This window comes from Abramis brama, assembly GCF_963993115.1.
Source record: "Abramis brama genome assembly, chromosome: 15".
Taxonomy (NCBI): Eukaryota; Metazoa; Chordata; class Actinopteri; order Cypriniformes; family Leuciscidae; genus Abramis; species Abramis brama.
Window position 1 is genome coordinate 17,009,492 of NC_139977.1, and position 16,606 is coordinate 17,026,097.

General features: G+C 35.3%; 1 protein-coding gene across 2 annotated transcripts in view; it reads left to right on the plus strand.

The window, feature by feature from the left end:
* Nucleotides 1-16,606, plus strand: part of nrxn2a (neurexin 2a) — a 423,124-nt gene that overhangs the window by 212,353 nt on the left and 194,165 nt on the right. For both annotated transcript variants that reach the window (XM_084137438.1, XM_084137437.1), the window contains exon 14: nt 8,375-8,565. In XM_084137438.1, coding sequence (XP_083993564.1) covers nt 8,375-8,565 — 191 coding nt within the window. The remainder of the gene's footprint in view (nt 1-8,374; nt 8,566-16,606) is intronic.

A 16,606-nucleotide genomic window follows, 5' to 3' on the forward strand; every position in this document is an offset into this window, starting at 1 on the left:
TGCACCATGTTTTTAAAGACCCTATTAAAATCAAATTATAATTGTGTAGCTTTTAGTTAATTGTCAAAACTCGCTTTTAGCAGATATACACATTTAGAATTTGCAACAGTGTTATTTTAGTAATAGTTATATACTATATATTAATTTTTATATTATTTTTTAATTTTTAGTTCATTAATAACAACACTGATGTACGGTCTTTTTTGTACTGTGTAAATGTGCCAAAAATATTGATGACTCATCTTGCACTACACAGAATTTTGTCCAATCAAATGCGCTCTAGTGAAAAAGCCCCTCGTCCTGCATTAAAAAAAAGAGAAGTGTTCTGCTCAACGGTCCAGTTTCAATAAGAATTGTGCTTAGGAAAGAAAACTATTATCATCAAGTGATTTCGTGTGGACTTTAAATGGCAAAAATATAGGATACTGCATTTGACTCCGCCCTCTGCTGCATCAAACCAATCAGAGGAAAAGCTCATTGAATACAACCGGTTCATTATTAAAGGACTTTATGGCTTAGTCCCGAGGAGCGCATCACTATTGTCCATACTCGTATTGCTAAAAACAGCATTAATCATTAAAATCATATTAATAAAAGCCATTTGATTAAACTATGAAGTTAAGACAGGAACTATAAAGAAGAGATTAGAATAGAAGATTTCAGCACATCACTGCAAAAATAAGGAACTAGAAATTTCAGAAATAGGCAGGGTATTATGAAATGAGAGAGAGAGAGAGAGAGAGAGAGAGAGAGAGATGAAATTAGAGTGCAATAAAAAGTTAAGCCTTATAAGAGCTATATGTGATGGAAAGCCTGATTCCTGAGAGACAACGAGAAAGAGACCTTAGCTAAAAGCAAAGTTTCCTGAACCATTCTACAGCACTACAGCAAAGGAAATTATATTATTCTCTGATTGTGAGCTTGCAGTCTCATTTGAATGTGATGAAAAAGACGGTGTATTGTGAAACAATGCTAAGACAACACTTCTTTGTTGGCTGCACTCAAAAACATACAGCATGAGTAGTCCGATTCAGGAACAAATGACTCTTAGAAGTCGCTTGTTTAAGGATTTTCCCCCAAAAAAATCTCAGGCTCTGTTCCAAAACCTAGTGCACTCTAAAAAATGATGTGTTGGATTTACTTAAAATATATATGCACCATTTTTGCAACACACTTTTTAAGTAATCCCAACTTGGAATAATTTTACTTAAAATTAACAAGAAAACCTTTGTTATATGTACTTAAATATTTGAGTTCACGCAACATTCTTTTCTTAAAAATATAAGTACATATAACAAAGGTTTTCTTGTTAATTTTAAGTAAAATTATTCCAAGTTGGGATTACTTAAAAAGTGTGATGCAAAAATGGTGCATATACATTTTAAGTAAATCCAACAGAGTACAGGCCATGTGAGATCAAAATAAATCTTAGTTGTGTTAACTCAACATTTAAGCTAATTTATAAATAAAAATAAGACAATTAAATTAATTCACATTTTTACTTAACATTTTTAACTTATTTTAGATCTTCAGCTATTGGTCTGCTTACTGCACTGCTTTCAATGTCTTAAAATAAATTAAACAGGCAAATCACACACAATAAAGCATTTCACTTTATTTTTTGCCACAGGCTGCAAAGCCTGAAACCACACATCATGAAATGTACAACAAAATATGGCAAATTGACAAATGGAAGTTCACTTACAACAGGTCACTTTTTCACCCTTTGCAACACTTAAAAGATTTTCTGTTGAGCCACCTTTCATGATGATCCTCAATGTGAGCTGTTCCAGTTCCGCTTTGTTCCCATGAGTATCCTTAAAAAACACAAAAAACAAACAGCAAATCTGCATTTTCTTGCAACATCACTTGTTATTGTTCAGATTGTCGCGAAAAATACATTGCATTGAAAATACATTGTATTGAATCACAAAATTATTAGAAAGAAATGTAACTTTATATTTTAAAATAAAATTAATATCAATATACTATATATACAATATCAATATAATATAACTATATATAGTAAACATATAGTAATTAATGAAGACTTTTGTCCAGAGGTTTTGAATAAATCTCATTGAAAACATTTTAACAGTCACTACTGGAATAGCCTAACAGTGTAATAGATCTAGAAGCTTTATTTGAAGTTAAACTTTTGTTTAAAGGGCATTTACTTATTTTGATTATAATTTTGAAGGTTTAATAGACAGTCGTCGTTGTCATTTAGGAATAATATTGTGCTTGAATCAAGATCGCCATTTTTAATGATAAATCGTGCACACATATGGAGCTGTAGCCAATGTGTTTTCGAATTTAATATGTGTACTAACGTTACCAAAAGTAACCCGCGCCCATGGCCTGGCTTCCCTCATTTCCCGCGATCCATAAAGAATATGGGAATATGTAAATATGCAAAGAACAACTTATATGCATATATAATAGATGACAACTACATTTACTTAAAAAAAATACTCAAGTATAAGCTACGTGACAACTCGTTAATGTAAAGTACGAATTTCTCCGTGCGGGAGAGTGAGCGCCATCTGAATTGTCCTCTTAATGCAATCTTAATGCATACTGTACGTGCCAATGCGATGCATGGTCATCAGTGTTGGGGAAGTTACTTTTAAAAAGTAGTGTTTGCTCGTTACTCGTTACTTTTTAAAAAAGTAATCCGTTACTTTACTTAGTTACCCCGTTTGGAAAGTAACTTTTTACGTTACTCGTTACTTTTACGTTACTTTTATGTTGCTTGACTTTGGGCAGAACCCAATATCTGTTCCTAAATATGTAGACATAAAGTTATACAATGGAGGACATAACAGGTAATTATTTTGTGCTCTTTATTATAAAAAATAGTATCAATTTCGAAAGAAAAAAAGTCCTTCTCATTGGCGCTGCTGTGTGCGGCAACTTTTATTCTCAGCCGGCTCTGCATCATGGGGTAGAGTGCGACACTCCGCGATGAGCAGCGCGCCCGCGCCACTTCTCTCCGCTCCGCTCCCCCTATCCACCGAACTTTAAATTTCGGCAACAGCCAATAAAGCGCTCCTGCTCTCTAACACCGGTGCGAATCGCGTCTTGATAGCATAGGACAAAATGATATAGAAGACATAAGCTTAGTTTTCAGACATACGACTCACTCTATCAAGGGAGTAGGAGGAAAAAAAGAGATTTTGAGAGAAAAAAATATATTTTGTTTAAAAGTACACATATTCAAGCTTTCTATATATTTCTCAGGTCTGTGAGACAATAGCATATCTGAGTTTCGGTTCATTTACAGTATGGAGACGAGCTCCAGTTCACGCGCTGGTGCCGTCATGATTATTTTGCATGCCATATTTACTTATTTATTAAATTCAGGCAATTAATTGGTTGGTAAAACATTGATTTAAATTAAGATACAATTAATACAAAACGAAATTCGTTTTAAAGAAAGTCTTTCTACAAAAACAAACTTAATAAAGTGGTTAAAATCATGTCTGCCCACTCCATTTATCTCCCGATATATTGCACAAAATTATGATCTTACTCATGCTTTTCACTTTTCATATAATCAACATAGATTAAATTATTTATTTATTTTATTTTATTTAAAAATAAATATGAAACTAAATAGTTTTCTTTAATTTACTTATTAAATTCAGGCAATTGGTTGATAAAACATTGATTAAAATTAAGATACAATTAATACAAAACAAAATTCACTTTAAATACAGGTTTTCTACAAAAACAAACTTAATAAAGTGGTCAAAATCATGTCTCCACACAAAATTTTTATTTTATTTAATTTAAACATAAATATGAAACTAAATCGTTTTCTTCAGTTCTCAACAGTTCTCTTCTCTCAAGCGCGCAGCTGAGGCAGTGTCGCTGTCAAATATATCCATGGGAAAAGTAACGTTGCGCCGAATTGAAAAAGGAACTACGTTTCGTTACCAAATTTTTAGTAGTAACGCGTTACACTACTTTTTACCCGAAAAAGTAGTTGCGTTACTGTAACGCGTTACACACAACACTGATGGTCATATCCCACGAAATAAACAATAAATACTCTGACTAGGCAACTATAAACACTTAACCTTACAATCGATGGAAGCTCACTCGCTTAATAATTCAAATAATATATATATATATAGGCCTATATATGTTTTTGAATACTCGCGCACAGTCACTCTCATTTCATAGGCTACATCAACTAATATGTAGTCTACAAACGTTTTCATTCGTATTCGTAAGTAACACGTTTCTAATTGTTGAAAATTCAGTTTAAAAGTTAATTTATTGACCAAAAATGCAATAAACAATAACTTAATGCAATGTACCTTAAGTTAAAGTTAAGCTTACCTCTTTTCAGTGTCTTCATCACTGCGTTTCAGAAAATCTTCACCCACTAACACAATAAACAAGTGTTTATTAATGTTAAAACGTCCAAATCTAATATTTTACTAAGTTTATAGAAAGTTAAGCTTACCTTTTCACCATCTTCACAAAATGGCTCCAATTTTTGTCTGGAAAGGCATCACGGGAAATTGCATATCACGTGGCTCATATTGTTACTTAAAATGTTATGCTAGATTTACTTAATTTTGACACAATTGTTATTATAGTTGATCTGACTTGTGTTTTTTAATTTTATTTATGCATACATTTAAGTTCACCTGGTAACTTATATTTTTGTGTTACACACGCTATATATGTTAAGTAGAGGTTGAAAAGTTATGAATACTACTTTTTTTGTGTTTAATCGAATTACTTTTATAAGTAATGGTTGTTCAGCCAACGAAGCGTTTTTTAGAGTGTGAGCTGCTTTTGAAGGTGTCATGGGGCTCAGAAAGCAAAGCCTTTTCCAAAAGACGGGCATCTTAATTATGCTGCCTACTAAGAATTCATGTTTTGGCCAAATGCAAAGAAAAGCCTTTAACCCAATGCATGTGCTATGAATTTTTTATGTTTATTAGTGAGTGCTGTTAGTCAAACTCTGTTGAAAATGAGTTGAGGTTGAGTTTGTTTCAGTTAACATTCTCCCTTATAAGGCAGCTGTCTATGTAGGCAGTATGCAGCAAGATGTTTCAAAAGGTTTTGGTGAAGGTCTGATGAATCCTTCACTAAATCTGACTCAAAAAGTCTTGAACTAATACAGTATTGAATAGTGTTGGTCATATGACAATGTGCAGTTATAGTCATTCGCATATATGCACAGTTATAAACAAACATTTGCACACAAAAAAATTGTTGTAATAAACATTTGCTAATCCAATTCTCACTATTAACAAGTTGCCTATTAGCATACATATTACAATGATATTGGCTGTTTATTAGTACATATAAGGCACAAATTAATGCCTTATTCTTCATGATCATATTCTGCATCCCTTAATCCTACCCAATACCTAAACTTAACAGCTACCTTACCAACTATTAATAAGTAGTAATTAGGAGTTTATTGAGGCAAAAGTCATTATTAATAGCTAGCTAATAGTGAGAATTGGACCCTAATCTAAAGTGTGACCTAATATTTTAAATTATTTGGAATAATTAACGTATTAATTCAGTCTTTAAAACATTGCAGTATGTTACCAAATTAGCATTGTAAGTTTTAGTTCAATTATGTGTTTGAACCGTTTGGGGAGTGGGTACGATTCTATAGGAACCACTGACAGGAAGAAAAAGCCCTTGAGATGGTAAACAAGTATTTTTTTCTACTCTACCACCCATATGATAATATAAATATGGATACTGAGACAGACAGCTCAAAGTTCAGATTCAGTACAATACACAGATTGTTGGCAATATAATCCTTTAGCATACAAACATCAGTCCCGAGAGAGTCGAAGCTCAAAGGCCTTTTCCGACAGAACTAACGCACACTTGTTTTTGTAGAAGAGTGAGTTGCAGATATTATTGCAAAAACTCCCAGAAGACACAGCAGATGCAGATATTCGAGGGAGAACATGTAAGCAGCTAGTTTAACACAATAAAATATGAGAGACATCCAGATGAAGTTAAGCCGCCACGCTAAACAGCACGTTTAAGTTTGCGATTAGTTAAGAGGCATTACTTGGATGTGAATCATAGCCGTGGGAGGGTGAGTCAAGTCGCATTATAAGATTCGCACATTTGTCTCCTTGGCATTTAGTTAAAGGTACGAGGAGGAGAATCGCTTGATGAATCATCTCAGGATAGAGGCCATATTTAAATTTAAACAAATTCTGCATGAGTTGCTTTTGGTTATGCGTAAATGCTGATCAGTATCTGCTAGGAAGCAGCTTGAGTTATTTTTTGACGTTTAAGCATACGCCCGATGACTGTGAGACAACTGTTTCTGCTTGTCAATCAAGAGCAATTTTAGGGGAATGATTGCGTGGATTGATATTCTTAGCCTCGGATACTGTAATCGGCTCACATGAAAAGTGCAAATCCATTTCAAAAAGATAAAGCAAGCACTGGTGATGTTGATGAAAAAAAGAGCAACTTTTAATCACATGTAATGTAAGTGTTATTTGATTAACGGTATTCTATTAATTGGCATCTCACTCTGTTCCCAGCCCACGTGCCAAAGCCGCCACGTGGGAGATCCGCAGTCTCGGATCAGTTATTTTTCCTACCAGCCTAGTAAAAAGATTTCTCAGTTCAATCATACCGCCTATGCCAAACATAGCAGGTACAACAACCTGATTTTCTCTGTACATTTTATTCCATTGGGCAAAAATGAATAGTGACAAAGGGGAAGGTGCCTCAGATGTTTAACTTCCTCAGCCGCAGTGGTCCAGAAAGCCAGTTATTCAGTAAGCAATTAGACAGCAGGTGGCCTTGCCTCTCACCGGAGCCTGCACAAGCATGTAAAATGAGAGATCGCTAATGAGAGCGCTCTCTCTCTCTCTCTCTCTCTGCAGTATCCTGATGCATGAACTGAGTGCAATTACTAGCATTTGCAAAATCAAATGTTTAGTTTGAATAAATATTAGGAATGCACTGTTTATCTCCATGACCTTGTCAGTATTGACCACTCTTTGTATTTTACAACTTTTTTTGGTATTGGTTTGAATAGAGTGTGAAAATGTCTTTGTTCTGCAAGTATTTTTCACATTTAGGCATTTCAGACAATTCTTCAGTAAAGAGTTCTAAGCCACACAAACAGTTCAGAGATGAATCACAGTATTATAGTATTCATCTGGAAGCAAAAAAGTATTTGAAAAGTGGAAAAAGGTGCGTGACAGTGTAGTCTTATGAGGGATTGAACTACTGCTGCAGTCACACTTGAGCTCTGTTGCTGAAAGTCTCAATTCTATGATAAAAGATGATTTCTCTTAAGGCATATTTCAATACTCAACAACCTCAAAAGCTTATGTTAGGTCTTTCTTGAAAGAGTTGTGGATTATCCAATCCAGGCTTGATGATAAAAGGTGCCTGTGATGACATTTCTGTAAAATTATATTGAAATCGAACACTTTGAAATTGAAATGTCAGTTTTATTCAAAACAGATCTGTTAAGTTGAATCTGGCAAAGTTTTATTATATTTGTGTTTGTACATATCGTTGCAGTTTGGACATTTCTGTTAATGGCACTAAAATAAAAATAAAAAATCTTAAAAAAACAATGTACTAGGTGAACTCCCAAACAAGTTTACTATGTCGGGAAAAGCCATACATGTGGAGCTGGTTTTGTGATGCAAACATAAAAAAAAAAATAAAAAAAAAAAAGTTTATAAATCATGCACTATGGTAAGTGTTTTGAGGTCATAATATTGTACTGTGCAAGGAAACGTATAAAAATAAATAATCATTAATCGATAATCTGCCCCTGTAATTATAATTTGTGTGTAAAGAAATACAATTTGTTGCTGTTTTGCTGCCACTAGTGTTCATTTAAGCCGCAAAAATGGTAAAGACACGTTTTTCCAATGATCAGATTCTCTATGGAGAAAATTAAAATGCCTTTTTTACTTCCAGAACACTTTTCACTCTATTGGCTGATCAACTGATATGGTAGCTATATATTGTCCATGGCTAATTTTGGCATATTAGTTATCAGCCAAAGCGCATTTATCACTGACAAAGTTTTATCACATTTTTAAATTGAAATAAATATGTGAAATGGAATCTTCTCACAAACCATTTCAAAGCATCAAATAATGTCTAAATATGATATATAGAGCAACAGTGTATTGCATTTTAAGGAACACTTTGCTGAAAACTGTAACTGGGGCTGCACACCGAGCTTCTGACAGGTTAGAAGTCTGTCTGTGCCAGTATTTCAAGCCTTATTACAGATATTGATTTGGAAGCAGAAAGGCAGTATTGTCATCCTAAAGAGGGTTGCCTGACTCCACTGGGCTGTGTGATTGACAGGGGAACTGATGTATTGCAGGTACATCCATTATGTTTTTGACTTGGGCAATGGGCCGTCGCTCATGAAGGGCAACTCCGACAAGCCGCTCAATGACAACCAGTGGCACAATGTGATGGTGTCCCGCGATGACAGCAACGTGCACACGCTCAAGATCGACTCCCGCACGGTCACGCAGCACTCCAATGGAGCCCGCAACCTGGACCTGAAAGGTATTTATTTCCTCTCCTAATGTCACTTCAAACCTGTATGACTTGCTTTCAGTGTTTTTTTTTGTCCATACAATGAAAGTCAATGGAAACCAACTGTAACAATTTGGGAACCATCATTCTTCAAAATATCTTCTTCTTTTCATTTGGAATGACATGAGGGTGGGACTAAGATAACATATCTTTCTTCCACTTTCATTACACTCACTTTGATTGTTTAGGCTCAAGTCTTATGACTTTTGTCTCATTCTTAGGTACGCTTGGATACATATTTGCAGTTATGCTCATCTTGGGTTTGATTTTAAACTCTTGCATTCAACTTTAATGAGTATATTTCCTGATGGGTATTTACACTGCTCCCAGCTCCTTGTTTAAATCATGTTGCTTCTGAAATCTACCTTCCAGTACTTCTCACTTTTGCTATCGTTTTTCACCGTTTCTGCTGTAATTAGAAGAACAAAGAGGAGCGCCTACAGGGGAAAGAGAAAAAGCAACAACAACACGCCAATGACTTTGCATAATTTTTTGTGCTTCCAAACCTGCTTTTGCTATCTTAAGCAGGTGTTGCTTGACTCTGGGCACAAAAACAAACTTTTATTTCACATAAAATGTACGAATATGAATCTCATGTATATTTAGTTCTTTTCTTGTGTGTTGAGATGAAATATTTTGATTGAAAAGACATTAGCAGCTGCTGGCATAGCAATATCCTAGGCTTTTCACCATTCTGAGTTTTCACTGGCATCTTATTAGAAATCTTGGAAGGCAATCGTTAGTTTCGTGTCTTGGTCGACATTTGTAGAAAGCTGAGACAAGTTCACAAAAAAAAAACAGAACCCACTTTGTTTGTCAAGACCACATAATCTAACCATGGAACAAGTAGATGTAATGAGAATAGTTTTTTTTTTTTCTCAGTGTTTGCTGCTTTTCTCTGCTGATTTGACCAGTAATGCGGTAGATTGGAACCATTTCTTTTGTAAATGAAATTAGTTGTTTTATAGTTCAAAACTTTGGAAACATTGCAATTTTTCAATATGTTTGAAATAAGTCTCTTATGCTCACCAAGGCTGCATTTATTTATTAAAAAATACAGTAAAATCAGTAATATTGTAAAATAGTATTACAATTTAAAATAACTGTTTTCTATTTTAACAAATTTAAAAATGAAATGTATTCCTGTGATGACAAAGCTGAATTTTCAGCATCATTACTCCAGTCTTCATCATTCTAATATGCTGATTTGCTGCATTATCAATGTTGAAAATAGTTTTCGCTGCTTAACATTTTTGTGGAAACAATGATACCATTCAAACATTTGTTGCAAGATAAAAAAAAAAAATAATTATTCAATTATTCATCAAGGATGCATTTAAATTGATCAAGTGAGATTGAAGACATTTATAATGTTACAAAAGATATCGATTTAATAAATGCAAATAAATGGTGCTCATTGAACTTTCTATTCCAGAAAGAATCCAGAAAAAAGTATCACCATTTTCTCAAAAATATTAAGTAGCACAACTGTTTTCAACATTGATCATATTAATAAATGTTTCTTGAGCACCGAATCAGCATATTAAAATGATTTGTAAAGGATCATGTGACACTGAAGACTGGAGTAATGATGCTGAAAATTCAGCTTTGAAATTACAGGAATAAATGTGTCAGCAAGGTGCAGGCAGACGACGAAGAAGCAGAAGATGATGATTCAAAACACAGAGTTTAATAAAAGTCCAAAAGGTAATCCACAGAAAGCTTAGAAAGAGACCGGACAACATAAACGAGACCGGACAAACACAGAGTGAAGGTGAGGAACTTAAATACACATGGTGATGAACTAAATGACGAACTGTGATGAAGATTAGTTTCCATGGAAACTGTTGGGTGAGGGGAAACTCAAACAAAGGAATATGTGTGACTAATGAATACAAACTAAAAGTCCATAAAATATATTCAAATATAAAACAGTTCTTTTAATTTGTAATAATATTTCGTAATATTACTGTTTTTACTGTATTTTTGATTAAAGAAATGCAGCCTTGGTGAGCATTAGATACTTCTTTCAAAAACATAAAAATAATTGTATTTTAAATTGTAATATTCACATTTACCCACTAGATGCCTATATGGCTCTTTATAAATGTACATCCATATACGTAGGCCTTTGTGCTCAAAACAGTATTGCCGATATAATTGCGTACTTTATTTTTTTTAGGTTTTGTATTTGATTATGTATTTAGACATCAAAACTAGGTTTTTAGAAGTTAAGATTTTTTTAAAACGTTCAATTTAAAAAGGTTTATTAATCCCATCCTAATGTTATTTTATGATACTCACATAAGCATACACAACAAGTGAATATTAATTAATGCAAGCAAATTCTGAAGCAAATTTTTCCCAAGAAAAAAAGTTTAAAATAGTGCTAAAACAAAACACTTTATTATAGGACTATATATCCAATGAGGGGCTAGATAAGATAGGTTTTTTCTCGTTCTTCATAGAAACTCATTCGACCTCCTACAGGAAGAGAAGGCATAATGTCACAAAAAATAATAATTTCATCATCTTGGGAACAAAGGAACTTTGGAACTGCACAGAAATTGAAATAAAAAATAATTCACAATGATAGTAAGGATAATTAATAATGTTTATGAATTATATTTTATGAATATTTAATGATATTTGCTTACGTTTGAGATGATTTTTGCTTTGTCACATGGTGCGTTATCCTACTGGATGTAGCCATCAGAATATGGGTACACTGTTGTCATAAATGGACATAGTCAGCAACAAAACTCAGGTAGTCTGTGGCATCTAAACGATGCTCAATTGGTACTAAGGACCCAAAGTGTGCCAATAAAATCTCCCTCACACCATTATACCACACAGAAGGCAGGATAGATCCATGCGTTCATGTTGTTTACGCCAAATTCTGACCCTACCGTCTGAATGTCACAGCAGAAATCAAGACTTATCAGATCAGATGTGTACAGGTGTAAGGAAATGTTATTTTTACTTGATGGTTAAAATGTATTTTCTTTTTTTTATTACGTACATATATATATATATATATATATATATATATAACATGATTTTCTACACTATACATTACAAAATATATTTTTTTGGCAAAATGTTCATGGTTCTTTAACCATGATGCTCGGATAAAGACCAGCAAGGGATATCAGAAGGCTGTGAAGGAGGCTAAATCAGCCTTCTTTTCAAAAATTATATTGCAGCACTCAAACTCACCAAAAACTGTGTTTCAATCTATTAATAGGTATATGAACTCTCACACTGCGTCATTCAAAGTTTTTGAATATTTTTTCAGAAAAAGTTAATACAATTAGAGCTAGTTTTAGTGCTTTGAAGGGCTTGACAGGAGGTACTTTTAAAAGTGTTAATAATTTTGATCAATTTGATATGGTTACTACTGAGGATATTAAACTGATCGTTGACAAATTGAAACGACCCGCTGCAAGTTGGGATGTTTTGCCCTCTGACTTGTTGTCCGAGACATTTGATTATACTGGGTCTTGTATTACTGCTATTGTCAATTGCAGTCTTTATACAGGCATTTTTCCTCATAGTTTTAAGCAGGCGGTTATTCAGCCCCTTCTTAAAAAGCCTAACCTTGATCCTTCGGATTTTAATAATTATCGGCCCATTTCTAAGCTGCCTTGTATTTCCAAAGTATTGGAAAAGGTAGTTTTAACACAGTTAAGTTCGTATCTGGCCAATCATGAGTTGTTAGATGCTTTTCAGTCTGGTTTCAGAGTAGGATACAGTACTGAATCTGCTTTACTACGAGTTTCAAATGACATGCTACTCATTGCAGACTCAGGGACTAGAGGAGCTTTAATTATGTTAGATCTGAGTGCAGCTTTTGATTTAATCGATCACACTATTCTTATTGATCGGTTGGAACATGTAGTGGGGCTGAGAGGGACGGTTTTAAAATGGTTCTCCTCATATCTAAAGGGACGTTTATGTTCTGTTAGGGTTGGGGATTTTTCCTCCAAGTCAATTATTTTGGAGTGTGGAGTACCACAAGGTTCAATTTTGGGCCCTATTCTTTTTTCTTTGTTTCTTTTGCCCTTGGGCATCATTTTTAAGAAACATGGTATCTCATACCATTTATATGCAGATGACATTCAGGTATATTTACCAATCAGTGCTGGTGTCCCTAGCACTAATCAATCCTTGGTACTATGTTTACAGGAGGTGATTGCCTGGTTAGAGCAAAACGGCCTGAAGTTAAATGCCAGCAAATCGGAAGTTTTGGTTTTCGGGACAAACAATGACGACAGGGACTTAGGGGGCCTTCTTGGCTCTTGGGAAACATATGTTCAACCCAAAATAAGAAATCTAGGGGTAATTTTTGATTGTGCTCTTATGTTCGATCATCAGGTCAAAAATGTGGTAAAAAATTGCTTCTACCAATTAAGGACAATTGCGAAAATGAAGTCTTTTCTGTCTGTTCCTGACTTAGAAAAAGTTATTCATGCATTCATTACTTCTCGTTTGGATTATTGTAATGCTCTTTATGTTGGTATCAGTCAATCTCTTACTTCGAAGTTGCAGATGGTACAAAATGCTGCCGCAAGGCTCCTTACTGGTGTCAGAAAAAGGGAGCACATTACTCCAGTTCTAGAAAGACTGCATTGGCTCCCTGTGAAACAGCGAATACAGTACAAGGTTTTGTTGTACGTTTATAAAGCTGTGCATGATTTGGCCCCGAAATATATTAAGGACTTGGTGCGTATGAACTCTAGCAGAGCACAAAGGTACTCCAATTGTCTTCAATTGTTTGTACCGAGAACTCGCTTAAAAACAAAAGGGGATCGAGCTTTTTTCAGTTGTTGGTCCTAGATTGTGGAATGCACTTCCTCCTGATGTAAGGTCTGCATCCTCAGTTGTGGTTTTTAAATCTCGTCTCAAAACGTATCTTTACTCTGTGGCTTTTAATTCTTGACCTTGTCATTGTATGTCATGTATTTTTTTATTTATTTTTTATTTTATTTTACAATCTCTTGGATGTTCAGTCCTTTGGCCTACAATGTAGCATAAAGGGCTATATAAATAAATAAGACTTGAGACTTGAGACCAGAAAGGAAAAGCTACAAAGTCTCCAACACAAAAAATCTAATTGTACGTCAACAAGCTACTTTAAGTACAAGAGTAATAAAGGCCAAATCAAATAAGGCCATAAAGTGCAAACTCCTGCTGTCAGGCTCCAAGGTCTTTTTTTTTATTTGGCTGCCCCAGAACAGGTCCTTTAAACTTCAAAAGAGCAACTTCGCAGTAGGTGTCAGTTGTAATTGTTCAAGCAATTATGCCAGAGAGAATGGAGAGTGGCGTAACAATCCCCAGGGTCCAGCGCTCTTCTGTGAAGTGTAAAATGAACATCCTCAGACGGTAAGGTGCTGATATGTGGTGTTGTTTTCTGTGAGGGAGCCAGTGGAAAGTGAAGCTTGACCTGTTATGCGTGTTGAAATGAGCATATGTGAAGAGCGCTAGTGACGAGCGAATTTCCATGCTGTCCGATAATTGAGTTTTCTTTTTTCCCTCAAGGAACTGCCATCCAGGCCCTGTAAATGTTTTTTTGAAAATTTGTTTTATTGACTTTGGAATCAAATTGCTTTCCTGTTCCCCCTGGCGTGAGGAAAATCCAGGTGTTGCTATAAAATGTGAATGTCAATGAGTTTATTAATGAGCTGTTGGTGGCCAGTTCAGTCAAGGAAAATATTTACTAAACACACACACATTTTTATATCATGGTGAGAACCTGGCAATAGGAGTAAAAGCCGAACAAATTATACCTCAAATCTACCTCCTTTTTAAGGATAGTTGTGCTATTACTTTTCTAAGCAATTAGACACAATTTTCGCCTGGCAAGCTTGCATTGACTTGCGTTTGAAGGAGAGATGCAAGCCACATCTTAAAAACAGAATATCATCCAGACTCTTCAGTTGGGTCAGCAAGCAACCACCTGTACAAAACACAACGCTGTAGCAACTAGGGGTGTAACGGTTCTCTATAAAGAACCGAACCGTACCGTTCTCCACCCACGGTTTGGCACACATTTGCACCGCGGTTGATCTCAAATCTGATGACGCATCTATAATATGGTTTGATGAAAACAACAACGCGTAAAACAGATAGTTTCACTAATGTATGTTTCTGTCGATGGATGCACATGCTGGCTCCCCATTAATACATTACAACAGCGATAATCAAAAAACATGAACAAAACGGTCACTCTTTGTAAATGTGAGTGCCGTATGCTCGAACATGACCAGTCATTTAAGCAGTTAAGGTGAGACCTTAACAGCGTTGCTATCTGTGTTTAAACTAAACTAACCTTGCCAATTTAAACATTCAAGAGCAAGACTAGAAAGAGAACTTGCGCGTGCTAAGAGAAGGGGTGTGTGTGTGTGTGTGTGTGTTTGTGCAGACTTTGCACTCATACATCTCAGACAGCGCGCAAATATTGAGTTCTCTTTCAAGTATTGCGCTTGAATGGACAAATTCACACAAAAATTGTCAACATATCCGTCTTGATGAGTATCCTAGCAGACATAGTCTGTTATGCCTTAAAGGAGCATTTCACCGGTGGGAACATTAATCTTTATTGAAAGTGGGTCATATATGTAGTCGAAATGTAACATAAATTTCGAATTTGGTGCTTTCTTGACCGAGGAAAGACATAAAGTAACTTTAGGGTGCATTTGTATGGAAGACAACAACTCCCACAATGCACAGCTCCGCAAGCCACTCCCACTTAATCCAGTTCACAACACAAACGTCCGTGTCCTCGTCTGATTCAGGGATTTCGTCTAGGAGAAATTGGCATTGTTGAAATTCTTTGCAGCAAATGGACTCCATCTCTGTGTCCGTATGCGCACAGTAAGAGCACAGGCACCACCAGTCCGCCCCAGCTCGAGCCAGTCCGGGCTCCTTGTCCACGACAGGCAGGTCTTCTGCCTCGGCTGCAGAAGCCGCCTCATGGTCCTCCATCAGCCTCAGATGCTCTTCGTTATATTGCTGCTGATTCGAGCTTCAGACTTTCGAAATCCTCTTGTTCCACATCATATTGAGTACCTTCCACCATTGTTGTAACTTCACATCTGCCTCCAGTGCGCCTGTTTGCTTAGCTTCCAAAACAAGATGGCGGAAAATGCTTTTAGTTTCTGCAAGTGAAGTCCCAGCCACTGATCTGTAATAGGTCTGTAGCGTGAGTGGGTCCCACCCCCTGGAAAAATGAGGAATGAGTGTTTGTAGTCTCAACCCCTCTACAAAGATATGGGACTTCCTGCTTAGAATGACGCAAAATGACGATTTTTTACATAATAAACAGGAACTGCAACACTGAAATCCGCATTTCTCCCGTCTCAGGGGAAAATGAGGGAATAATGCACGTCCATTCAAAAATATGACTGGGTTTCTAACGATACAAAGCTTAATGCAAATGGGTGAAGTGTCCCTTTAAGTGAACTTATACAGTCGAGAAAGATAACTCATGTGTAACAGTATCAGTATTTTGTGTCTGTGCATTATGTCTTAAAGGGACAGCAGCCTAATATTCCTGCTGTCTGTGTTTTTAATGTTATTCAAAAAACAAAAGACAAGGAAATCACTCGTGCTCGTGATTGAATAGCTTTTGTAACTTTAATAAGGATTACTCTTTAACTTATAGTCAAATATGCAATGTTAATTTTACATTTGATTACTTTTATCAATTTCTATACCTGAAAACAAATGTTAGACCTACCTAAAAAACTTGAAAAATACTGTTTATTTTATTAGTATATTTGGTAACAATTTATTTTACAGTGTCTTTGTTACATATGTTACATGTACTTACCATTGTAATAACAGTAAATTATGCATAATTACATGCAACTAACCTTCAACCAAATCCTAATCCTACCCTAACCCTATAGTAAGTACATGTAGTTAATTAATATTACTCAGTACTTAAATGTATAAATACACTGTATAAATACACTGTAACAATGACACCTTAAAATAAAGTGTAACC